The sequence below is a fragment of the Cynocephalus volans genome, chromosome 2, assembly GCF_027409185.1.
Source record: "Cynocephalus volans isolate mCynVol1 chromosome 2, mCynVol1.pri, whole genome shotgun sequence".
NCBI lineage: Eukaryota > Metazoa > Chordata > Mammalia > Dermoptera > Cynocephalidae > Cynocephalus > Cynocephalus volans.
This window is the reverse complement of record NC_084461.1, coordinates 104807275-104835185: the sequence shown is the minus strand read 5'-3', so window position 1 is coordinate 104835185 and position 27911 is coordinate 104807275. Positions and strand designations below refer to the sequence as shown.

Genomic DNA, 27911 nt, shown 5'->3' with positions numbered 1-27911 from the left:
ATTATAACACATTATACAATGTTTATCATTGCCCACTGTCTCTTAGACAGACTCTAAGCTCCGTATAAGCAAGGATAATGTCTTTTTCATGGTTATACTCCCAATTGTTAGCAGAATGCCTGGCACACAATAAGTATTTAATAAATATTCTATGAGTGAATAAATAATTACAGACAATTGTTTTCTTGCCATACTTTCCTGTAGTTTCCAAATTTTCTACAACAAGCACATATTATTTTACAACTTTGTTAAAATCTACTTAAATGAGTACTTAGGAGAAAAAAGTTAAATCTACCCTAACAACCAAAACCACAGCTCCATGAGATTCTATTTTGAAAATCTGGCATCACAATTACATTTGCATAATGCTTAATTATTCAAAAACACTTTTACATATACTAATATTTGATCATCACATTTTCCCTGTTAGAAGATCAAAGTTGGTAACATTATCAGTCTTACTTTCCAGATGAAATAAAGTACTGTTTTGTACTAATAATAGAAATTACCTTGAAAGAAATGAGTCTAATAAAGACAGATATCAAACAGAAACATAATAAAGATCAAACTCTTGAACCCAGAAAATCTAGAGACCAGTATATGTCCTGTACTAGAATATGTTCTGGTTCATGAAGGAAAATAAAGTGCTGCTATTAGGTTTCTTTCACTCCATCTAATGGTTATTTTTTACCATGATGAGGGGTTAGCCAGCCTATGGTACTACCACTATAGCTAACAAATGAGCCATGAAGAGATGCTGATATCAACCTCCTGAAACTTGAGGCTCTATGTCTCATCCACTGTTATATTTTACGGAAAGATTATAAATAGTAGTTATGCTCTTGGTTTTCTGTAGTTTAAGAAGCTTATAAACCTCAAGTATCTCAAATTTTCAATATTCACATTTACTAGACAGTAAACTTTAAAATTGCAAAAAGAAAAGGCACCAGTGCTACTGAAGAAAAATAATTCATGAGAAACATAACTTGAGGCCAAGGAGGTAAAAGAAATTAAGGTATTATCCACACCTTCCTATTCCTATCATTGTTAAGTTGTAATCATTTTAGAGTACAAGTCTAATCTCTCTCTTCATATTTTAAAAACCCTGCAGGCAGAAACCTATCTTACACATTTCTGCTTCCTTTATAACAGCTGTTCCAAATGAACCCGTTAGGCTGGTTGAATATAAAACATGTAAGGAGGGAGCTTCCTTAGCCACCACCACCCACTACCACTACATACACGCACACACGTACAAACACACACAAGATCTCCAGGGCTCAGGTCCAGAATCCATATTCTATTAAAAGTGACAGGTAATATAATATAATAACTCATGTGATTTTGATATGCAGCCAGGTTAGAAAATTGTCTAATAAAACCTAATACTATGCCTTGCAAAAGGTAGGTTTCCAACAGGTATCTGATGAGTACATAATCACCACAAACTGTGCACTGTCTCAGATAAAAAGAGCTGTTTGAAAACTTATGCTGTAGTACTTACACTGGAAAAAACACTATCCAGCCTTAAGCAATAAAAAAATCTCATAAACATTTTAGTAAAATAAAAAGGTTTAAAAAAAAAATTAAAATAGGATTCTAGCTACTTGCTGACCTCTACATTATATAATATGAAATGATAAACACTCCTTTTTGTATTTTTCCACCTTATATGGCCAGTAAATAATTAGACATGATAAGAAAGGAGAGAAACAAAAGAAATATATCAAATTACAATGAAAGAATAAAAAGAGAAGCTTTACTAAACAATATATTATCGAGAAAAGAAAAAATTACTATTAAGCAGATTTGGCTTCATTTTCTCCAAAAGAAAGTAGGAAAAAAAAATTAATCAATTACAAGAAATTCTCTATCTTTTAATATTTTTTCAGTTCATGAAAATCAGTATCAAGATCAAATACCTGAGAAAAAAATGAACTATAATCACAGGAATCATAACTGATTGTAAGCAATCACTAAGTTTAGAACACACACACAATGTTCCTCTCAATTGTTAATAACACACACATCAATAGAGATAAATTGGTAGTATTAGGAAATAATTTATTTTAAGACTATCAAAGGACAAAGTTTAAGGTAACCAAACAGGTACTAGTTAACATCAACCTACTCTAGTGGTTTACGTGCACATAATAACTTATATGTTTTATTAGGTCACTCTATGCCAGCTTATCACATTGACATAGTTTGGAAGCTTAATCAGAAAATAAAATTATGGCATTATGAAATTAGTGTATCAAAAACTCACCTGCTCTGGGAAATGGTTTATATAATTCCAAGTACTGCTCCCCATGAAGAACCTATGTTAGGGTAACCAAAATTTTATGAGCAAACTTTTTTGTTCCACAGGTTACGCCTATGGATACTGCTAATCACAAGTGACATTTTACGGCCCACATGTTCACATCACTACTGTCCCTAAATTATCTATCTCAGTTTGGCTTCTACTTCTTAATCATATGATTCAGAAATAATCTGTCTTCCGTTCTAAAAACAGTCAGCTCTTTTGGAACAGAGAAGATATATTTGTATTCTTCCTTGGCACTCACAAATCCTTGTTGACTGATAATTACAGATTATTTGCCAATAAAGACACTAAACTAGGCTGTATTCCCAGTGCTTATAACAGTGCCTGGAACATATTGGGCATCCAATAATGTTTAATAAAAATGAACAAATGGGTCAGTGCTTGTAAAGTAATTCCAGGTCACACATGCAAATACAAACGACTCAACTAAAATATAAAGAAAAACCTTACAACCATGTTCAAAGTCAAAGCACTGTCAACGTCAATATTCCATTCCTATAATATGTTGGGAATTACCTACAAAGAGTAGACAAACATACACATATAGGATGTGACATTTATCAATAATATTTAAAGGAGCAGAAGAAAAGCAAAACAAAGGTTTATTAGGCAAACCTTTGCAAGGTTGACTGAAAGCCCAGGAATCTGTGTTAATCCTCCATCCATTAGAGATTTCTGACCGATGATAACTCCAAAGGTAGGCAAACAGGAGAAATCAGAACTTCCTTCATAAATAAATTTCATATCTTTTGGCTCCTTGACTGATGCTCCCACTCCAAGGGCATACATAATAGCTTCCAGTTCCGTATAAGCAGAAGAAAATGGAGGAAGTTTATAGCCAATAGCTTCAGCCTACAGGATGGTTGCAAAAAAATGATTTTTTCATGGATATTTTTGTCATATCTTCGAAATTTTAACTTTTTCAAAACTGTTAGTTGCCTACATACCTAGTTTTGTTTTTGAAAAGATGTGATTTGAATGTCATTGAATTTGATGGAGCATAATTGTTTCTTTACAATTGATTTTTTAAAATAGAAAACAATTAGATAATGTGTAGAAAAGGGCTTCATTTACAGATAAGTACTTTTTTATTGCTTGCTTCTTGCTAACAGATAGTATCATTTTCAACTTTCCTGTCTCTGATGGTGTGAAGCCCTATTAACTCAGCAACTAATAGCTACCCTTAAATCAAAAAAATAAGGAATTTGTTATAATTAGGTATAGTGAATTGTTTTATATGATCTAATGTATAAAATTCACTGTGAACAGATGAGCCAAACACTGCCTAATGCTTGTAAATGAGACTGCCTCAATGGTTTTAATTAAAATGAGCTTTACCCTAAAATTTCTTCCCAGGAATGTCCTTTGTCTAATAAGATGTATTTTTTTATTTAGTGATGATGTGACTAGTTAATGTATGAAGCAAATATTAGGTTATAAAAGAACAATGTCCAATTTTTTGATTACTTTTATCCTACAGCAAGAGTTGGCAAACAAGGGCTGAGAACTAAGAACAGTTTTCAAATTTTTAAAAGGTGTTTAAAAAAAGAAAAATGGGAAGAATATGTGACAAAAATAGTATGTAGCCCACAAAGCCCAAAATATTTACTATATGGCCCGTTACCAAAAAAGTGTGCTGACCCCTATTCTAAAATAAAATCACATTTATAGCCTGACCATATTGTCAGGCTTAAAATTAGGGTCCTAATTTTATCACTAAGCCTGCCTGGGGTCACAAAACACCAGAATCTAATGTGGCAAATTATTTATTTCTTACTATTTATCCACTAAAAACTCTTTTTTAAGAAGTGGGATATGTACAAGAGTCAGGGAATGGGCAGATTTCACATGGGCTATAACCGCAATTACACTCAAATTTCTGACACAGTGGGAAGCTTTTCACTTGCAGCCACATTGAAATTTTCCAAAACACATCCTATCAAAGCTTTCTCTTAAAAGAAATGACTACTAAAATAAATATCCTTTTCTAAAATGTTAGAAAAATAATGACTAGAGTAAAACGATCAATGATAGTCAAGGAAAAAAATGACACTTGTCAAACCGTAGTGAAGAAGAGAAAGCAAAAGTTACATGCAATATTTTAGCTTATGTTCAATCAATATTTCATACATATTTTATGAAAAGTTTTGTGGTCACTTATTTAACAACAAATTGATAGCCTAGAAAGTAATTTTTTGTATGATAAAGAAAATGTTTTGGAATTGTTTATATTTCAAACAAAATTTTGCTGATTACAGGCATTTTCAATATAGAGGCATAAAGCCTTGTGTGTGGTAGGTAAAGGGGAGAAAACACAGCAGAAAACCTGCAGCATATAACCTCCACGAGTCTTATTGCTTTGTCCCCCACTCCAAAAATTCCACACAATTCAAATCTATTTAAAATCAGTTTAAAGCTAGCCTTGGAAAGAGAAAGAGCTATTAATGGGAACAATGAGAACTGTATACAGAAGGTAGATAGGCTGGAAAGACATAGCTATCCAGATCAGATATTAGTTTAGCCTCAAGTATTTTTTTTTTTAAACCACTGAACTGTGTACTTTACTTATTTTTTTGGTAGCTGGCCAGTATGGGAATCTGAACCTATTACCTTAGTGTTATAAGGCTGCACTCTAACCAACTGAGTAACCAGCCAACCCTTGGCCTCAAATATTTTTTATCAACAGTACCCCCCTGAGTTAATTTCCAAACAGCAATGGAGAGTGGAAAAAAAGAGGTGGCTGAAGCGTCAGTCAGGCAAATAACTTGATTCATTACACCCCCAAAGGGAGACTACTAAAAATTAAATTCAAGTAAAGAGTATTCCTCTGAAAAGTTCATGATAAGCTTTCAGCACCACTGTTTCCAATCATCCAGAAAAGCCAAGGGAAGATGCTGAATGGGTTACCTTCTATTCTCCTACCCCCACTCAGACTCTAGGAAAAAATTTGAAAACTGACACTCAATTGGCCTGGTATTTCAAGACACAGTCCTCCACTAGGGGAAAGAAAAGCGTGGTACCATGCAGAGAAATCTAGAGAGGGAGAGGGAAAAAGGGTAAAGAAGAATAAAGTAGTCTGGACAGCTTCAGAATTCATCTAAGCCACCTCCTCATGTGATTCAACTGTTGTGAATTCCCTGCAGGTCAGAATCTGCCTTGTTCTAAAGTCAATCATAAATAATTTCTGAATAAATCCTCTATTTTAAATTATCTGTGCCACTGCTTCTCTCCATTTTTAGAGATTGCATACAAAAGAAAGAAAGTAAGAGAGAGAGAGAAAGAGAGAGAGAAAGAGAGAGAAAGAAAGAGAGAAAGAAAGGAGGGAAGGAAGGAAGGACGAGTCTCCTGAGAAGGTAAAAGCTTTAGGCTTTTTTCCCCACTTACAAATCCTGATGTGGCTGCAGATGCTGTGTGACTGGTATGATTTGCTGAAACTCCTCCTTCTGAATTTATTTTACTTAGAATTTCCATTAGACTGCCAGTTGATTCTAAAATTTAAAAAAATAATTAAAAATTTTTAAAAAGCTCTTTTAAAGATGTGACTAAGAAAGGCTACAATATGATAGATAATTATTCCTATAGCATTCAGCAAACCTGCTACAGAACCTCCATTGTCACTCATGAACTGAATGTATGATGTCAGGCTAATGCAGGGGAAAACTGTGAAAGACTATAAAGAAGACCAAAGATAACTGGATGTCTTCAATGAAAAACAGGACATTATCTAACATACCTTTCCCAGGTTATCTGATTCTAAGGGGCTCTGGGCTTTTCAATGTCTTTGTGCTACTTTATAACTCTGTAAAGTGGAATGCTTGTCTATAGACAGGCAATTTCTGTCTTACGGAGACAGAATTGATTTCCCTTCTCTCCCTACCATCATCCCTTCTCCAGAGGAAAGAAAGCCAAAATTACCCCCCAGGTCTCTGTACATGTAATAGCTCTGAGGACAGTACTCAAAAATCTTCCAGAGAAAACCATCATCATGACCGGTAACTACAAACAGGGTTTGGAAGCTACTGTTCTGGGGCCTAAACAGTTAATAAAAGAGGCTCATGGGGCATCCCTATATGCCATAAGATATTCTGAAGGCTCTGAGACATTTCTAACAAATCTTATGGGCTTCCTTCTGAACTCAGACAAAAACCATAACCAAACTACAGAGTCTGAGATGACCAGGGATACCTGCCATTCCTGGTGACACCAGCGGAGAGGCTTTTTGCCTACTAATCCTCTCCCTACAACCCCTTTCAGAATGCTGCCTAGAGGGGAGACTATTTCATTGAAAGGCACCTTGGTACAGACTAACAGTGCTGCACTAAGAGACAGACAACATGAATTCATGCTTGGCTCAAACACTATCTAGTTTAGTTTTTCTGGACTTTAGTTCTCTCATCTGTAAAATGGAAAGGCTAGAATAGGTATTCTGGAAAGTCAACTCTTATAGAAAAGATAATTTTTTTACTGCACTCTGAATAATAAAGTTATATTTTTACATTATTCAATTAGTTAGCTTTCTTAATAATAATCTGATACTTTTGAGGCAGAAATACTTTTTGAGGCAGATTTCAGAGAAAAGTTTTTAATATATTTCTTCCTTTTTTCTTTCATCAGTTTTCATTGAGAGGTGACTGTTATTCATAGAACAAACATCTCAAATACTAAAATACAGAATGCAAAAATGCTACCATTTATGACATAAAAATCATGCTATCATTTGACTGAGAAAAAGCACAATGAAAATTTCAATGAGTGTACCAGCAGGCAGGAAAGTATCATTAAAGAGAAGAAAAAAAAAAAAACAGAATAGTCATTTTTCAGATATATTCTTCTATCAAACTTTGAATATAAAATTACTATGAGAAAAAAAAAGTTTTTCTATAAAATGACCCTGATACATGATCTTTCTGAGAAAAATCTTTTAAATTTCATGTACTGCATGCACATGTGAGTTATACTGGAAAAAAAATGTGACTTATACTTGGTTACTTATCTCCATGTCAGGTAATAGGTGATTAAATAATTCAAGTTAACAAGTATTCATTAAATCCCTTCTATGAGTTCAGCACTATGCTAGCACCAAATATAAAAAAAGTACCTACAAGATACAGTCTCTGCCCCCAAAAAACGTACCATCATTTAAGAAACCATACATTCATGAAAAAGCAGTGAACAGCAGTTATGATTAAATGCTTTAAGTGGTAGGACTGACGCTAACAGGAATATCAACATAACCCAGAATATCTGGGGAGGGTTTGTAGAACATCTGAGGCTTGAGTTTTTCTAAAGAAGCACTAAGGTTAGCAGAGGTAATAAAAGGAGGAAGGGGCATGGTAGAAAGGCAGAGAAACAGCAGCAAAGACAAAATGCTAAAACAAAGCCACATCTATTCACTGGACAGGAGAGAGGTAAGCCTAAATGAAATAGGCTTAAATAAACTTGTTGATTAAAATGATCAGAGACGCGAAGGAAGACGCAGCAGACGAGATGCAGGTGAAGAGAGGGGGGCTACTGCTCTCTCAGGCAAATAGCACCAACCCAGCCGCTGTTACAGCTTTTATTACCTTTAGCAAGCTAGTGCATGCAAGATAAGCACTAATGCATAAATTCTGTTATACTATTCTCAAGAGCAGAAGGCCGTTACCTCCCTTCTGAAGCACTTGGTTATCTATATTGTGTCTCCTGGGACCATCCCAAGAAAGTGTTCTCACGACTTCAAGCGTTGTCAAGGATTGTTTGGAATCAATCAATCCTGTGGTGACTTAGATATTGGAACAGATGTTTCCAATATCTAAGTCACCACAGTTAAGACAGAAGACAAATTCACAGGACAAAAGAATGCTTGTGGCTTCTGGTTCCCCAAGCACGGTAAACTGACTGGGGACTCTCCTTACCTTGGATACTCTGAGGCTTGCTGGCATTCTCAAAGTCACAGATCTTCTTCCAGTTAGCCTTCACTGCCTCCGGAGTCATTGGCTGATCCCTCTGTCTTACAATAGCTCCAAGGGTCCTCTCCCAGCGTACTGGTTATAGAAATAAAACTAAGATACTGAGTACACAGTTTAAGAGGGAGACAGAAAGTAAGATGCATAGGAGCCCCTTAAAGTTTTTTTTTAACTTCAAGAAAAAGAAAATTCAGAAAAAAAATTCTAACTTCTAAAGAGATTTACTGTACAATCCTTAAAATGCATTTTTCCCAACAAACCTATCAGGATAATGTCAAGTATTTTTTAAAACTATTTGAAGCTGAAGGGAAAAACTTCTTCTCTGACTATGCCAGACACTATTAAAGGTAGAACGTTATGCTGCATCTGAAAAATCTAAATTATATACTAATCACACAAAAAGACTGATCTCAAGACCACAGATCACTCAATACTTTACTCTCCACGTTTATAAAATGAAGATAACAGAGTAGAGATAAGTAGCAAATTGAGGACTAGTGGTGATAATAGGTCAAAGACTCCAGTTAACAAAATATTAGTATATTAGGCAGCTCCGAATAATTCTCCCTTATTCTCCCTTTGCTCTTCCTCCATTTCCACAAGTACTCAACTAGAATATACAGATTCACAGAAATCATTACCTCTGCATAAGCTCCACGAGGAGAATTTTAATATTGTTTTCTTTTTAAAAACCCAAAGTAATAGATAACTACTAGTGAACCTTATTTAAACACAACGGTCAGACTTTGATGATTGCTGAATTAAAGATCTGTCCAAGGGAATGACAGAAATGCCTGCTTCTAGAGCTTCCCTACTGATAAAGTGCCAGATGCAGTTTTTATTGCAACAGTTGGTCTTCCTTTCTTAAATGGATGTCATGTGACACTCAGAAATGCTTGAGGAATATAAATCACTTTAACGACTGGAGAGAACAGTCACTAATGCTAAAAATATTGATACTCTACAATATGTTGTAACAGTGCCCTCCAGTAATAGCAACCTTTTAAATAATTCAATTAATTGTGTGATTAATTTTGATATCAGCAGCCAACTGAAAATAAGTTGAGACAGCAGAATTTTCACAATATTTTAAAATGCCATACAGCAATTATCAAATTTACAGTGCACAAGGTTTAAGAGATGGAGTAGGAGAGGGTTGATGCCGAAAAAAATTCACTGTTGGGCTGAAGGAAAATAATTCCCATAGATCAGTTGCAATTTCTTCCCAGAAAGTTGTCCAGTGTGATTCCTCACTCTCTCCTCCTGATAGCTCATGCTCCAAGGAAGAAAAGAATTACATGAAAGAATTGGAGAATTTGCCTGATGTACCATCTAGAATAGGCTCTTCCATCTTTTCAAAAACAGCCCTCCCACCCACTAACTTCTTTGCTGAAACAGCAAGAACAAGCATGTAGGATGCTAGAGACGTGGGAGGATAAATATCAATATAAAGAGAGACTATGCTGTCTAAAGGACTAGTCAATTCTGAATAAGACAGGATATGTTCTGAATAAGGACTGCACACAGGAAGAATAGGTGGGTTTCTGAAAGTGCCATAGGCCTGCAGGACAACTGCCATGTTTTAGAATACCTGTTGCTATAACAATGTTTAAGTTCAAATATATGTGTGCACTAGATCCAGTGATTAGGCACCTGACAAGATCCTTACCCAGCTTAAATTAGATATGCAGGTTTAAAGATACGTAACCAGTCTATGGAAAAACCAAAAACCAAGAGAGACTCACATTTTCCAATCCATCCTGCTCCAACCTACCAAAAAGAAGGGAAAAACATTATACCATTTAATGTGAAATCACTCATAGAATTCTTTAAATTAAAAAGAAAAAGGCAGCTATCTTACTAGGATTATTAGAATGCTAGATGACAATCAATAAAAATAATACAGTTCTACAAAAGTCCATTGGCCCCCATGACTGTGCATTGTTCATGTTATCAAACCAGAAACATAAAGCAGCACAATGTAATAGAAATGCATGTAATAGAAAAGAATGACTGACATCAGAGACCAAGGTTTGACACCGTTCTTCAAATGTTTTGGGAGGTTTTTTTTGGTAGTTGGCCAGTACAGGGATCCGAACCCTTGACATTGGTGTTATAACACTACACTCTAACCAACTGAGCTAACTGGATAATAAAAATATTAATAGTAATTCTCTCTGCATAGTGATAATGTGGATGATTTTTATTTTTCTTCTGCATCCTTTTCTGTATATCTGAAATTTTCACAAAGAGCATATATTATTTTTGTTCACAAAATTAATGATAAATACAACTGTAAAAGATAAATAAATTTTTAAAATTCCTTAGTGACGTAAAAGAGAGGCAGGCCAAATTTTAAACTCCAAATGACCTGATATTATTAAGTTTTCCTTTTCTGTAAAACCAGGGTTGTAAAATTCTTTCCACCTCTGATATTCCACAATTCACACTCAATGGCTATGATAAGAAAGGTGGAGGCACATATCTCTGCTTAGACATGTGTGGACTTTTTTTTTGTTTGTTTGTTAATTTACTTATCATCTTGTTATTCAGATGAAACAGGCCAATATATCATTCACTTCAGACTGAGCCAGGTTCTTTTGCTACCAAAAACAGTATTCCACATACAACAGGTTCATTATTCCCACAGAGAATAAAAAACAGGGGGGCGGGGGGTGGGGGGTGGTTAATAGATTGCAGTTCAGGCTAGAAAAGAAAAAAGAGATCAAATTCAAATGCGTAATCAAAAATATATAAATTGGCTTAGAAAGGTCTAAAAGGACTTTTACCCTGGAATGAACAATGGATCTCACTAAATGATGGGAATATGGGTGATTTTCACTTTTACAGTAAACATTAAAAGCTTTTCTTTAAAGGAAAAATAGGAAGTTTATTTTTAAAGTTAAGATAAATAAGTTGTGTTTATTGATCTAACCCCAGAGTAAATTCCTGCTATACAGATACTTAAAATTAGGGGTGGGTGGGGTGGTGACTGCTATGTACTAGGCCAAATGCTAAGAGTTTGAAACATGATTTGCAGTTATCACAACAAACCCCAAGAAAACTAGAGCTCAGGAAGGTTGATTTATACAATACCCCAGCAAGCCAGCGATTACCAGACAAGAACTTAAAGCCTGATCTGGTTGGCCCTAAACCCTAAACTCCATCCTTCCACTTCATCATTCAGCTTCTTAAATCAAGGAGGCTTTCTATATTTGACTAAACATATAAAACCAGCCATATTTTCATTTGTAAGTATATTAGAAATCAAGAATTAAGGAAAAACAGAATTTATGAAGTTGTGTTACTTTTTCAAAAAGAACATTAGTCATCAACACTTGTCCCTCAACTGTAGCACATACATAATATTAAAAAATATACAAGTGATGTCAACTAGTACAGATTTTTTACAAATGTAAGCAATTGGAAAATACTAATTTTCAAATCATTCTTTATATTTAATTACACAAACATCACTTCAGGAGAAAACAGGAAGGTGGAGAATACCTCAAACAAGCTGCCATTTTCCTCACAACTCTCATGGCAAAGCCAAAGGACCAGGGGTGCCACGTATTCTGGCTTCAGGGCTTCCAGAATATCTGCAATAAATTTTTTAAAAAAGAAAGAGAGAAAGTTTATAAACAAGAATATATACTTACTTAATCGATAACCTTACTTTCTGAAAATGCCTTTCTTATAAGAACAAAATTATATACATATAACTAGTATAACATTCGTGGCTTTTAGAAGAACTTTTCATCACAATGAAGACATTCCTGAAGTACTCTCAAGCTTCTAAAATTGTAGGCATCAAACATAACTTTCTAAGATGGGTAACATACTATTCTAGAGGAGAAAAATTAGAGCTGCCTAGGTAAAGACTGGTGAGCAAAACTGTATATAAGATAAGATATTTAGGTACCATTCATTCCCAAAATTATTTTACTTCCCAGCTATTTAACAAGAATCTAGAAAACTATAAAACAGCCTTGATAATTGTAATGGCAGATAATGATTAAAATAGAACTTGTAACTATCACTGATGAGTAACAAAATCTAAGCACCATTTTTCCATTGCATACTTTGAGCAGCTTTGTAGAGCAGAAAGGTATCATACCAGGAGTATGAACACATGGATTTTAGTGTTGGTCCTGCCACGTAGGCAACTTGGGAACTGAACACAGCACTCAACTCCCCTGGATCTGTGTCTTCATCACTAATCTGGTAATTAAAATATTTTCCCTGCCTATTCCACCAAGTCATTCTAAGGCTCAAATGAGATAGTTTCTATTTTATAATACCTTATATATCTTATAATACCTTAAATACCTTATAGTCTTATCTAAAGGATCAAATAAATGCAAAAATTTAATTATGAAATGACAAAATATAATTTTATATTAATATGCTAAAGAAACAAAGGTGGTATTTATAGTCCCTGTAAATTAAAGAGAAGCTCCAAAAATTTTCACTTTATACCCCCTAAATGCTCTCAAGTATGCAAGCAATCCAATGGCACACTGTTCTCAATTCTCCATTATATCCATGAGGCAAAAACAAAAGGTAGACTCTAACCACCTCAAATTACACAATACAACAAATTCTTAATCTATATACCATTCATCCCAATACATAACATTCATTCCTCTAATTTCCCATAAATCAACTGGCAAAACTGAATGTTAAAGGTATTTATATTTTGACTTGACTAACTTCATACTTAATACAAAATAAACATATCTATAAAACCCAACCAAACATCTGTTAAGAAAAAAGAAAAAAAAAAGCCACATAGGAAAAATATTTCTGCTTTGTACCTTATTTCATATATTATCACTAATATTATAAGAAAATATTCAAATATGGCAGAGATTTGGGAATTATCAGACTGGGAATTTAAAATAACTATGATTTATATGCTCGAAGGGTTCTGGTGTTAAAAGTAGACCACACACAAGAATAGATGGGTACTGTAAGGAGAGAGAGGGAAACTCTAAGAGTGAACCAAAAGAAAATGCTAGAAATTAAAACCACTGTAAGAATATAAGAAAGAATCAGTGAGCTTGAAGATATGCTAATAGAAACTTTTCAAACTGAAATGAAAAGAGAAAAAAAGAATGAAAAAAATGGAAGATATAAGAACTGTGGGACAATTAACAAAAGATATAAAAAATATATATATTAAAAAAAAAAAAAAAAGATATAACGTACGTGCAATGGAAATCCCAGGAGAAGAAAAGGACAAAGAAGCAAGAGAAGTATTTGAAGTAATGATAGCCGAGAATTTTCCAAAAGTAGTAACAGCAAACCATAGATCTAGGAAGCTCAGAGAACACCAAGCAGTATAAATACTAAAAATCTCCACCTAAGCATAACATATTCAAACTGCAGAAAAGCAAAGACACGGAGAAAATCTTGGAAGAAACCAGAGAAAGAAAACATCTTACTTACATAGGCACAGGATAAGCATTATGTCATACTTCACCTCAGAAACTACGTAATCAAGAAGTGAAACATTTGAAGTGTTGAAGCTAACCTAGAATTCTGTACCCAGTGAAACTGTACTTCAAAAGTAAAGGAAATTAAGAGAATAAAAAGGCCGCAAACCAGGAAAAAATATTTGAAAAACACGTATCTGATAAAGGGCTTGTTTCCAAAAAATACGAAGAAGCCCTAAAACTCAAGAAAACAAACCCAATTAAAAAATGGGGAAAAGATCTGAATAGATACCTCACCAGAGAATATAAATAAATGGCAAATAAGCATAGGAAGAAATGCTCAACACCGTATGTCATTTGGGAATTGTGAATTAAAGCAACAATGAGATACCACTATACACTACAAATCCAAAAGGCTGACAACAACAAATGCTGACAAGGAGTGGAGCAACAAGAACTCTTGAAGGAAGTGCTTTTTACAAGGGTATAGGGAAAATACAGCCAAAAAGTCAAGTTAAGAAACAAGGGGAACAGAGTCAAACAGGATATCTGTGGTTATGCACCTGGGCCCCGGCCCGAGGCAAAGGGCGGATAGTTCCCAGAAATAGACAAGTCAGTTAAAGTTTCAAGAGTGCCCCTCAGCTGTTTCAAGGACTCCCACTTGACCGAAGTTCACCCCTGGCTTGATTTAAACTAACCAATTACCTTGCTTCTCGCTTCTGTACCCGCGCTTTTTGCTATAAAAAGGACCCAGGAGCTCTACTCGGCGCGCCAGTCTTTCGAAAGACTGAGTCGCCCGGGTACCTGTGTGTTCAATAAACCTCTTGTTTTTGCATCCGAAGCCGTGGTCTCGCTGTTCCTTGGGAGGGTCTCCCTGAACTGACTGACTACCCACTGCGGGAGTCTTTCATTTGGGGGCTCGTCCGGGATCGGAGACCCCCACCCAGGGACCACCGACCCACCAACGGGAGGTAAGCTGGCCAGCAGTCGTTCTGTGTCTCGTTTCTGTGTCTCGTCTCTGTGTCTGACTCAGTGATTTCGACTGTCTTTTCTGAGCGCGCGCATTTTGGTTTCAGTTTGTTCCGGGTTAGTCGCTCTGGGAGCGAAGTGCGGGTAGCGAACAGACGTGTTCGGGGGCTCGCCACCCGGCAATCCTGGGAGACGTCCCAGGATCAGGGGAGGACCAGGGACGCCTGGTGGACCCCTTGGCAGAGGATTATTGTGTTTTGGTCTCACCGCGTCTCGGGAGGCGCGCTCTGCCATCGGACTCTTTCTTCTATTTCTACGGCACTCGGTCTCGTCGCCGTTTCTGGTTTCTTTTTGTCTTAGTTGTGATAGGTCTTTGCGTCGTCGTTCCCCTATTGGAAATTTTCGAGATGGGGCAAAGTGCCCTTACGCCCCTCTCCCTTACTCTAGATCATTGGAAAGATGTCAAAGCCAGGGCTCACAATCTGTCCATGGAGATCAAAAAAGGAAAATGGCAGACTTTCTGTTCGTCTGAGTGGCCCACATTCGGCGTAGGTTGGCCGCCAGAGGGAACCTTTGATCTTACTGTCATTTTTGCAGTTAAAAAGATTGTTTTTCAGGAGACCGGAGGACACCCGGACCAGGTTGCCTGTGTCGTGGTATGGCAAGACCTCGCCCAGAATCCCCCTCCCTGGGTGCCACCCTCCAGCAAAGTCGCTGTTGTTTCGGGATCAGAAAATACTCAAAGGCCACCTACAAGGAAGCCTTCCGCCCCTCCCCAACCCCCCGTCCTCCCGACACCAGATGACCTATTTTCTCTCTCTGAAACCCCACCTTACCCGGCGGCTCCGCTGCCCCCTCTGGCCCCTCAGGGAAACAGATCGGCACCAGGCCGAGCGCCCGGTGATCCTAGCCCTGAGGGACCGGCTGCGGGGACTAGGAGCCGCCAACCTCGCAGTCCGAGAGACGGCTCCGGTCCTGACTCCACCGTAGCTTTGCCCCTCCGAGCCATAGGGCCCCCAGCTGAGCCTAATGGCTTGGTCCCTCTACAGTATTGGCCTTTTTCCTCAGCAGATCTTTACAATTGGAAGTCTAACCACCCGTCTTTTTCTGAAAAACCAGCAGGACTCACGGGACTTCTTGAGTCCCTTATGTTCTCTCACCAGCCCACTTGGGACGATTGCCAACAGCTACTCCAGATCCTCTTCACCACTGAAGAGCGAGAAAGGATTCTTCTGGAGGCCCGCAAGAACGTTCTCGGGGACAACGGGGCCCCTACACAACTCGAGAACCTCATTAATGAGGCCTTCCCCCTCAATCGACCTCAATGGGATTACAACACGGCCGAAGGTAGGGAGCGTCTTCTGGTCTACCGCCGGACTCTAGTGGCAGGTCTCAAAGGGGCAGCCCGGCGCCCCACCAATTTGGCTAAGGTAAGAGAGGTCTTGCAGGGACCAGTAGAACCCCCCTCGGTTTTCTTGGAACGCCTAATGGAGGCCTATAGAAGGTACACTCCGTTTGAACCCTCTTCTGAGGGGCAGCAGGCTGCGGTTGCAATGGCCTTCATCGGACAGGCAGCCCCAGATATCAAGAAAAAGTTGCAGAGGCTAGAGGGGCTCCAAGATTATTCCTTACAAGATTTAGTGAGAGAGGCAGAAAAGGTGTACCACAAGAGAGAGACAGAAGAGGAAAAACAAGAAAGAGAAAAAAGAGAGACAGAAGAGAGAGAGAGACGGCGCGATAGGCGCCAAGAAAAAAACTTGACTAGGATTTTGGCCGCAGTGGTAGGTGAAAGAGGGTCTAGAGATAGGCAGACAGGGAACCTGAGCAACCGGGCAAAGAAAACACCTAGGGATGGAAGACCCCCTCTAGACAAAGACCAATGCGCGTACTGTAAAGAGAAGGGTCACTGGGCAAGAGAATGTCCCCGGAAAAAGAACATCAGAGAAGCCAAGGTTCTATCCCTAGATGACTAGGGGAGTCGGGGTTCGGACCCCCTCCCCGAACCTAGGGTAACACTGACTGTGGAGGGGACCCCCATTGAGTTCCTGGTCGATACCGGGGCTGAACATTCGGTATTGACCCAACCCATGGGAGAAATAGAGCCTAGACGGACAGTTGTAGAAGGAGCGACAGGAAGCAACGTCTACCCCTGGACCACAAAGAGACTTTTAAAAGTTGGATATAAACAAGTAACCCACTCCTTTCTGGTCATACCCGAGTGCCCCGCTCCTCTGTTGGGCAGGGACCTCCTAACCAAACTAAAAGCTCAAATCCAGTTTTCTACAGAGGGCCCACAAGTAACATGGGGAGATCACTCTACCATGTGCCTGGTCCTAAACCTAGAAGAAGAATACCGGCTGTATGAAAAGCCGGCCTCTCCCTCCATCGACCCATCCTGGCTCCAACTTTTTCCCACCGTATGGGCAGAAAAGACAGGTATGGGACTGGCCAATAACGTCCCACCAGTAGTAGTAGAGCTGAAATCGGGTGCCTCACCGGTGGCCGTCCGACAGTATCCAATGACTAAAGAAGCCCGGGAAGGCATCAGACCCCACATCCAAAGGTTCTTAGACCTAGGGGTCTTAGTGCCCTGCCAGTCGCCCTGGAACACCCCTCTGCTACCAGTAAAAAAGCCAGGGACCAATGACTATCGGCCAGTCCAAGACTTGAGAGAAATTAACAAAAGGGTGCAAGACATTCATCCCTCAGTCCCAAACCCATACAGCCTCCTGAGTTCCCTTCCGCCTAGTCACACTTGGTACTCAGTCTTGGATCTCAAGGATGCCTTTTTTTTGCCTCAGACTACACCCCAACAGCCAGCCACTGTTCGCGTTCGAGTGGAGAGACCCAGAAAAAGGTAACACAGGTCAGCTGACCTGGACACGGCTGCCACAGGGGTTCAAAAACTCTCCCACTCTCTTCGACGAGGCCCTCCACCGAGATTTAGCTCCTTTTAGGGCTCTCAACCCCCAGGTCACATTACTCCAATATGTGGACGACCTCCTGGTGGCGGCTCCCACATATGAAGGCTGCAAAAAAGGGACACAGAAGCTCTTGCAGGAACTGAGTAAGTTGGGGTACCGGGTATCAGCTAAAAAGGCCCAGTTATGCCAGAAGGAGGTCACCTATTTGGGGTACCTGCTCAAAGAGGGAAAAAGATGGCTGACCGCGGCCCGGAAAGCTACAGTTATGAAGATCCCCACTCCCACAACCCCCAGGCAGGTCCGCGAATTTCTGGGTACTGCCGGATTCTGCAGGCTCTGGATTCCTGGGTTTGCTTCCCTGGCTGCACCCTTGTACCCCCTGACAAGGGAAAACATTCCTTTTACCTGGACTGAGGAGCATCAAAAGGCTTTTGACCACATAAAAAAAGCCTTGCTGTCTGCCCCCGCCTTGGCTCTCCCAGACCTCACCAAACCGTTTACTCTATACGTAGATGAAAGAGCCGGTGTGGCCCGAGGAGTGCTTACTCAGACCCTAGGACCATGGCGACGGCCAGTAGCTTATCTATCAAAAAAACTGGATCCAGTGGCCAGTGGGTGGCCAACCTGCCTAAAAGCGGTTGCTGCAGTGGCACTCCTCCTCAAAGACGCTGATAAGTTAACCTTGGGGCAAAATGTGACTGTGATTGCTTCCCACAGCCTCGAAAGTATTGTGCGGCAGCCCCCCAATCGGTGGATGACCAATGCCAGAATGACTCATTACCAGAGTTTGCTGCTAAACGAAAGGATATCTTTCGCGCCCCCTGCTGTCCTGAACCCAGCTACCCTACTACCAGTCGAGTCAGAATCCACCCCAGTACACCAATGCTCAGAAATCCTTGCTGAAGAAGCTGGGACTCGACGGGACCTGAAGGACCAGCCATTGCCCGGAGTGCCTGCCTGGTATACAGACGGTAGCAGCTTCATTGTGGAAGGTAAGCGGAGAGCAGGGGCCGCCATCGTAGATGGCAAACGGACGGTATGGGCAAGCAGCCTGCCAGAAGGGACATCAGCCCAGAAGGCCGAGCTAATCGCCTTGACGCAGGCATTACGCCTAGCCGAAGGAAAAAACATCAACATCTACACGGACAGCAGGTCGCCATTATCCACTGCCCGGGCCACCAGAGAGGAAATAACCCTGTGGCGGCCGGGAACCGGAGGGCCGACGAGGCTGCAAAACAAGCCGCCCTGTCGGTCAGGGTGCTAGCAGAAACTATAAAGCTTCAAGAGCCAATCGAGCCTGCTCAAGCTAAGACCAGGCCAGGAGAGCTCACTCCTGACCAGGGAAAGGAATTCATTCAGCGGTTACACCAGCTAACACACTTAGGACCAGAAAAGCTCCTTCAACTGGCAAGCCGCACCAGCCTCTCCATCCCGAACCTCCGGTCCACTGTTCAAGAAGTCGCCAATCGGTGTCCGGCTTGCGCCATGACTAATGCGGCTACCACCTACCGAGAGACCGGAAAAAGACAACGGGGAGATCGACCCGGCGTATACTGGGAAGTAGACTTTACAGAGGTAAAGCCTGGCCGGTATAGAAACAAGTATCTGCTAGTATTTGTAGATACTTTCTCTGGATGGGTAGAAGCTTTCCCTACCAAAACTGAAACGGCCCTGACTGTATGTAAAAAGATACTAGAAGAAATCCTGCCCCGTTTCGGGATCCCTAAGGTGATCGGGTCAGATAATGGCCCAGCCTTTGTTGCTCAGGTAAGCCAGGGACTGGCCACACAACTGGGAATAAATTGGAAATTACATTGTGCGTATAGGCCCCAGAGCTCAGGTCAAGTAGAGAGAATGAATAGAACCATCAAAGAGACCTTAACTAAATTGGCCTTAGAGACCGGTGGAAAAGACTGGGTGGCCCTCCTTCCCTTAGCGCTGTTCAGAGCCAGGAATACCCCTGGCCAGCTTGGTCTGACCCCTTATGAAATCCTCCACGGGGGACCCCCCCCCATACTTGAGTTGGGAGGAACACTGGGTCCCGATGATAACTTTCTTCCTGTCTTATTTACTCACTTAAAGGCTTTAGAAGTTGTAAAAACCCAGATCTGGGACCAGATCAAGGAGGTATACGAGCCAGGTGCCGTGGCCATCCCTCATCCGTTCCAGGTCGGAGACCAAGTGCTTGTTAGGCGCCATCGGACCGGCAGCCTTGAGCCTCGGTGGAAAGGCCCGTACCTGGTGCTACTGACCACACCAACAGCGGTAAAAGTAGACGGCATTGCAGCCTGGGTACATGCTTCTCACCTCAAGCCTGCGCCACCCTCCGTACCAGATGAATCCTGGGAGCTGGAGAGGACTGATAATCCTCTTAAGTTGCGCATTCGGCGGCGGCGGAGCAAGCCTACCAAGTAATAACCCTAACCAGCCCAACACCCTCACCTGGCAGGTACTGTCCCAAACTGGAAAGGTTGTCTGGTTCAAGACAGAAGTCCACCCCCTTTGGACTTGGTGGCCCTCCCTTACCCCTGATATATGTGCCCTGGCGGCGGGTCTCGAGGCTTGGGATATTCCAGAAATTGATGCACCGGCCTCTAAAAGAGTCAGGCCTCCTGACTCAAACTATGAAAATGCTTATAACCAGATCAAATAACTCCCCTTGGTTGACCACCCTACTGTCAACCATCGCCGGGCCCCTATTACTCCTCCTTCTGTTGTTCACCCTTGGGCCCTACGTCATCAATAGACTAGTCCAATTCATCAATGATAGGGTAAGTGCAGTTAAGATTCTGGTCCTTAGGCAAAAATACCAAACCTTAAATGGCGAAGATAACTTTTAATTCCGCTCTAAGATTAGAGCGATCCACAAGAGAAATGGGGGAATGAAGGAAGTGCTTTTTACAAGGGTATAGGGAAAATACAGCCAAAAAGTCAAGTTAAGAAACAAGGGGAACAGAGTCAAACAGGATATCTGTGGTTATGCACCTGGGCCCCGGCCCGAGGCAAAGGGCGGATAGTTCCCAGAAATAGACAAGTCAGTTAAAGTTTCAAGAGTGCCCCTCAGCTGTTTCAAGGACTCCCACTTGACCGAAGTTCACCCCTGGCTTGATTTAAACTAACCAATTACCTTGCTTCTCGCTTCTGTACCCGCGCTTTTTGCTATAAAAAGGACCCAGGAGCTCTACTCGGCGCGCCAGTCTTTCGAAAGACTGAGTCGCCCGGGTACCTGTGTGTTCAATAAACCTCTTGTTTTTGCATCCGAAGCCGTGGTCTCGCTGTTCCTTGGGAGGGTCTCCCTGAACTGACTGACTACCCACTGCGGGAGTCTTTCACTCTCACTCATTGGGAATGCAAAATGATAAAGTTTGACAATTTCTTACAAAGCTAAGCCTAGTCTTACTATACTATTCAGCAATCACACTCCTTGGTATTTACCCAAATTAGCTGAAAACTTATGTTCAAACAAAAACCTGCACATGAATGTTTATAGCAGCTTTATTCATAATTGCTAAAAACTGGAAGCAACCACAATTTCCCTCAATAAGTAAATGAATAAAAGAATTAGGTATATCCATACAACAGAATATTACTGAATGATAAAAAGAAATGAACTTCAATCCCCCCAGGATTGAATAGGCGAAGTAAAGGGGACTTTTAGGGCAGTGAAACTATTTTGGAATGATACTGTAACAGTGGATACATAACATCATGCACTTGTGAAAACCCAATTAACTGCACAACACAAAGAATGGGATTCGGATCCATGCACCAGCCAGCAGCAAAAAAAATAAAGTGAATCCTGGTGTAAACTATGAACTTTAGTTAATAATAATGGATCAATACTAGTTCATCAGTTGTAATAAATATACCACACTAATGCAAGATGTTAGTAACAGGAGAAACTGAGTGGGAAGGGGAGTATATGGGAATTATGTACTAACTGCCTAATTTTCCTATAAACCTAAAACTGCCCTGAAAAACAAATCTATTATTTTTTTAATAATAATTACTATAAAACAGTAATAATGTTATTACCCCATTCTATAAAAACATTATGTCTATGCAAAGAAAAAAAAAGTGCACTGTGGTGTGGTAAAATTGAGTCACTTTTTATTTTTTCCTTTGTCCTTTTCTAAACCTTCCACAATGAACATAAATTACACAAAATGGTTTTGAAATAGGAAAGAAAATAATTTTTTTAAGTATTCAAAAAAGTAAATGCTTTTGCAAAGCTCACTCCACACAGATTTGTGGGTAACAGAACTGAAACATCTAAGCTTACTTACCTTCAGGCATAACAGTCTTAGTCAGCCGTGACCCAGCAGTAGGGGCAATAGTGTTACAATGAATGTTGCTTTTCCTTCCTTCAATTGCAAGAGTATTTGCAAGGCCCAGAAGACCCAGCTTTGCAGCACAATAATTTGCCTGGCCAAAGTTGCCATATATTCCTGAAGCTGATGAAGTCATAATGATCCTAAAAGGAAAATCAATCTCTCAGTGTCATTGTTTCTATGTTTTGATAATGTTCCACTCTAATCCTATTCTGGTACTACTGTGCCTGTCAAAAGCAACTCTGTACACTGTCATTGGCTTCTTACAGTCATGATTCATTTATCTAAAATAACACTAATATAATAAAAGTAATCTCTCAAAATTCAACTTTTAAAAAGAACCCCTAGTCAAAACCAAATGAATTTAAGTGTAAGAATGTACATTCATTAGCTATCAAAAACAACAATAAATATTTACAAACATAAAATAAACTGGCAATGTATATGTCAAAATTATAGCAAGAAATACTAGATAAAGCAGTTCTAATTCTTCAATCTTCATCACTTTGCCCCTCTCCGTTTCTGGATATTAAATGTCTCATTAAAACAATGTTATCTCATAATCTGACCCAACCTCACTCACCTACTTAGACCAAGTAAAACAAAACATATCATTTATTTTCAGAAACCACCAGGATCATGATAAACTAGAAATCTCCAAAAACAACAGGCATCAGAGACAATTTGCTTCTAGTACCTATGTATGAACCCTAAGTTAACAGGAATGACCTTGAGACTAGAGTGCAACGGAGTACATGAGTAAGTGTACTCGCACTGCCACATTCTGAGCTCCTCACATAGCAGCAATCATGAGAAGTCCTACAGTCCCTAAACAGTAAAAACTAACTCATGTCTGACCAGTACCAGCTAGCACAAAATAGCCACTCATCTCTCCCTATTTGGTGACTGGACACACAAAATGACATTTTGGCTAGAGAATAAGGTACAGCTGTATCCTCAATGTTTGTACTACCTTCTAAAATGCCAGCGAACAACAGGAAATTCATTAGTGAAACGTAGGAAGTGAGAAATACATAAACTGTCCTGCCAGCAACTCTGTGACAAAATGATACCAGTTTAATGAGAGGGTATGTGCCAAAACTACATTTTAAAAGGCTGCACATATCTTAAGATATTTTCCTCGACATCAAGCTATCATTTCATTAACACTTTGTATAATCCTTCCCTGTATACAAGAAACCACACACATTGTCAATCTCCCGTGACAGCCACATGTCTCTGTACCTTCCATAATTCTGTTTCTTCATGTGATCCCATGCTGCTCGGGTCACTTGGAATGAGCCCCGCAAGTGAACTCTATGGATTATATCTAAAACAAGAAATTATTTTTATTAAATATTTTGTCAAAAATTACATAGGCATGTCTCAGAACAAACATAAGCAATGGTTTACTTATACAAAGATGTTTATTTTATACCTAGCATTCAAAATCACCTATTGTCACACCCTCTTCTGAGTATTTTGCTTTTGTTCCAATTATGCTATCAATCAATAGTTCACACCCAGATTTACAACAGTCTTCCCTATAATTTACAAAATTATTATGATCTCTGTACACATCTAAATACAATGCCATCTTTAATTTATGCCTACTTTATATAAAAATTTGCTAATATAAATATTCAAAAATTTTACATGTATAATTGGCACTCAACACTAATATTAGTTAAAGCATAATCATAAACCACACAGTTCATCATCAAGAAATATTTTAAAAATACTCACTATATCCCCACTTTTACCATGTTTGCAAATGAGTTAGAGAGAGAGAGAGAAGCCTGTTTTCAGAGGTTTCAATCTAATGAATAGACCATTTAGGGAATGTTGTTTAGATATACAAATCTAGATTTAATTTGATTCTCCTGTAGAGTTTTTTAATCATTCTTACTTATTTTTGCTTCAGTCTGTGGCTTCAACAAATGTTTTCATGTGTATTTGAGAAGAATGCAAGAGTGAGAAGACGAACTTAAAAAGGAAAGTGTAGTCAGGATGGTAGACTTAGTAGGATGGAATCAGAAAAGAAAATACCCCAGTCCCATCACAGCTCTGAGAAAAGCACCAACATAAGCCCCCTCTGCCAGCAAATCTGATCTTTTTCGGGAGAAAAAAGATTTTACCCCAGTTGTGACAAGTGCAGTGGAAACTAAAAGCTCTTCTTTGCTTAATTCTAAATCACAAAGATATTTTTCTTCTTTCAAAAGAACTTCTGGCAATATTCTCCAGAAGCACACTTTATAAACTATGATACAATTGTTGCACCTGAGTTGCTATGCCTGCCGCTGTCACAGCCACCACTGGTTGGTTGGTTGGTTGTTTTAGTTCTGATGGCCAATGAAAGTAAGGGCAAAAAAGAGCAAAAGAAAAAAAATAATTCATAACTGTGATTTGTTCATTATCTAAACTAGATCTTTCCAGTGTGGCAAAGAAACATGGAAATCTTTCCTATTTATTAGAAGCTTCAAAATTACATCCAGGTTTTGTCCTATCCTACTTACATATTTCCATCATTTTTAGTGCCCTACACTCCCTTCCATATCCTACTCCTGCTGTTGAAAAAAGAATCACACAGCTAGGTAAGAATGTTAAAGGCTGTTAGAAAGAGTTTATACTGGGCCGACCCCATGGCTCATTCGGGAGAGTGCAGCGCTGGGAGCGCCGAGGCCACGGGTTCAGATCTTATATAGGCATGGCCAGTGCACTCACTGGCTGAGCGCGGTGCGGACGACACCAAGCCAAGGGTTGCGATCCCCTTACCAGTCACAAAAAAAAAAGAAAGAAAGAAAGAGTTTATACTGCTAGAAAATGCTGACAACCACTTGAGAAAAAGGGGGAAACAAATTGAAAGAAACAAAACCCTTTTAGATAACTTCTGCTGAAAGATTTAACATTTTCTTAATTCATCAAATGTTGAAAAAAAAAATAGGCTACTTCCAATTATTGATCATTTGCAGTACAGCGCTTATTCATCATTTATATTAGCAGAAGCAAAAGTAGGTAGAAGCAGGATTTTCCTTAAATGTATAAATTTATCAAATATTAAAAAAGTTAAGTGGGTAGGTATATTCCACAGACATACATATTAAAAACAACTTACCCCAGTCTTCGTCACTTATCCTAGCAAAGGAGCGGTCCCTCAGAATTCTAAAAAATTGATATTACATAGGGTAAGAAGCAGGGGGGATAGTATACACTTAAAAAATAACTGTATGCTCATTCACTAAAAATGAAAAAAGAAATACTCACCCAGCATTGTTGACCACAACATCTACAATATAAAAAAATCCAAGTCACAAATATAAAAGCAAGCATATTAACGTGCATTTGCTTACAACTCATATTTCTTTCAAAATTGGCTGTCAAAACAAAATTTTACACCTATGGCAAAAAAAACTCATTCACAAAAACACAAGTATCACATTATATCAGCATCTTCCTCTTAAACTTATATGAGGATATTTACATTTTCCCACCTCTACCTTCAACTTAAATACTATCAGCTTATCTATAGAACTAGCTGTGGCACGACACTTAAATTCTGAGGATTCATAATATAAGCCATCCTTCACTTTAACCTCAAAATCCTCTTGGAAGGTTAAAAGGTTAGTAGATTTGTTCCTTGCCATTCAAAAGTCAAAAGCCCTCCCCCAAAAAGTTAGAAATTTGACACATAATTGCATTCTCTATGCATGAAGATACAAAGAAAGTAATTATTTTTTAAGGCTAAACCATCATCTTGTTGCTTCACCCTATGACTTCACTCCTTTGTGGTCTCTATTCCTCTGTCAGATGATATGTGAATATGGCTCTTATGAGTTCAACCTAACATAACTAGAAAAATAAATACACTAGACCAAATAAAAAAGGGGGGAGCACATTCGATTTACAAAAAGTAAAGTTTTTCAGATTGTAAACATGTTGGGCTTATCTGCAGTAATGCTTCCCTGTAGTAATTCAGTAATCTTTTATTAAGAGTGCATGAGTTTTAACTGGGAAGATTATCTAGAGAAACATGGACTAAACGATATATGTAAAGGGCTTCTTAAAAATGAAGATACTTATGATACCTTAATTAACTGAAAGACACTGAATCATTTCTATCCAAATCATTATAATTATACAAAAGAATCCACTGAGTCCTCTATTGCCAAAATACTGACATTTTTTCTTACAAACATATTTGGGGTTTAATTGAATTATTATAAAAAGGGAACTGAGCAAATGTGTATAAGGTTTTTAAAGCACTTAAGGTACAAAAAACAATAAACTCTAATCATATATGAATAAAACTCACATCAAGCTGTTTATGGAATAAGGCAGGGTATGTAAAATAATTAACTTAGAAAACAAATCTAAAATTTGATTATCAAGAAAGTGAGATGTGTCTAATAAACAAAAGTAAATTCAAAAATATTTTATGAGGAAGGTAGAAGCTGCTCTGTTAGAACCATAAAGGCAAAGAAATATCACCTATTTTTCCAAAAGCATCCAATGCTGTCTTCACAATCTTCTCTCCTGCTTCCACTGAATCTAAGGGAAAGGGAAATTAGTACAAAACTTCTGCAATCTCTCTCACAAATGACTTCTAAATTCTGTGGATCAGAGCACATGGTGGATGGATACTATTTACCCAACAGAATATTTCCAAAACAATACATTTATATCACAGACACACAACAAAATATGGATGGTCTAATATTACAAAAAAATTTAGCCCATAGACAATTCTTTAACATACAAAAAAAAAAGGGAGAGGGGAGAAGATGAATGAGAAATATTTGGCAAATACTATCTAAAACAGCACTGTCCAATGCAACATCTTGTGAAGATGGAAATCTTCTATTTCTGCATTATCCAATATGGTAGCCACATATCTGCACATGGCTATGGAATGCTCAAAATGTGGCTAGTGTCACAGAAAAATTAAAATTTTTATTTTTTTTAATTTATATTTAATTTTAAATAGCTACATAGGCACTTCCCCTTCAGGATGCAAATGAGAATTTGAGAGACAGGAAGGTACATGTTTAATTTGAAAAAGCACGGTTAATGCTATATAATTATATATGGAAAACAAACCTGTTTTTGCAATACTAACTACAAAAAGAAAGCTCAATAAAATCTTATGCTTTTATTATTTTCTGCTAACCAGCCCAGAGAAGAGCTCACATCTGCACAGTTGTGTGTCAAACAGACTGTTGTCAACTCAACATTGCTGCCTCTTCTGTATTCTCTTTAATCACAGGTCAGAAGCCAATAGATACAGTCAGTCCCTTCCCTGGGACCCATGTAGCCCTGAGTTAGATCTGCCAATAAAAGATTCTCACCTAGAAGGTAAAAAAGTAGGAGAAGGCTGCAGATGCAGGCAATATTGTGAGCAGACTACAGATGTAAGATTAACAGCGCATGTAAGTGAGCTTTTGAGAATCACCTGCTGCAGGCTGAGCTGGTCACCAAAAGTTTCCCTGACCTTCACTTGCCCAGACCTCCCAACAGTTGTGTGAGCCTCTAATTCCCTACCCTTCACACTTGGAAAACCTTGAGGGGCTTATGTTTTCCTGACTGAAGCCTGATTGATACAGATTGCCTATCAGAACTCAGGGGGGGGGAGAAGAGTTTGGAATTTTTATCTTTATAAGATAGGTTTTTAAAGCTCTAGAGTTTTAAAAAAAAAAAAAAGTTGAAAATATTTTTGCTAGATGTCCAATGTAGAAAAAAGATACTAAAATGTCTGTCTCATTATTCCCTCAAAAACTTAAAACAAACCATATCCTATTTCCTTTCCCCTAAAATTTCAAAATAAAGTCACTCAAATTTTATCCCCAGCCCATAAAAACAATCTAGTTTGCAGAAAAATCAGTAAGCAACTAGCATCATAAAGTAACGAGGCTCCTTACAAATACTATGACGATCAACTCATCAGATGCAAAAGTTGTATTTGCTGTTTTTTTCTCATG

At 38.9% G+C, this 27911-nt stretch overlaps 1 protein-coding gene across 1 annotated transcript in view; it reads right to left on the bottom strand.

Moving 5' to 3' along the window:
- HSD17B4 (hydroxysteroid 17-beta dehydrogenase 4) overlaps positions 1–27911 on the bottom strand; it is a 91385-nt gene that overhangs the window by 43787 nt on the left and 19687 nt on the right. Inside the window, exons 4-14 of the mRNA XM_063085310.1 lie at positions 26425–26484; positions 25201–25222; positions 25052–25098; positions 23182–23266; positions 21892–22079; positions 11782–11873; positions 10020–10044; positions 8224–8352; positions 5714–5817; positions 2945–3181; positions 2270–2321 (exon numbers count right to left, since the gene is read on the bottom strand). Of these exons, the coding sequence (XP_062941380.1) occupies positions 2270–2321; positions 2945–3181; positions 5714–5817; positions 8224–8352; positions 10020–10044; positions 11782–11873; positions 21892–22079; positions 23182–23266; positions 25052–25098; positions 25201–25222; positions 26425–26484 (1041 nt within the window). The remainder of the gene's footprint in view (positions 1–2269; positions 2322–2944; positions 3182–5713; positions 5818–8223; positions 8353–10019; positions 10045–11781; positions 11874–21891; positions 22080–23181; positions 23267–25051; positions 25099–25200; positions 25223–26424; positions 26485–27911) is intronic.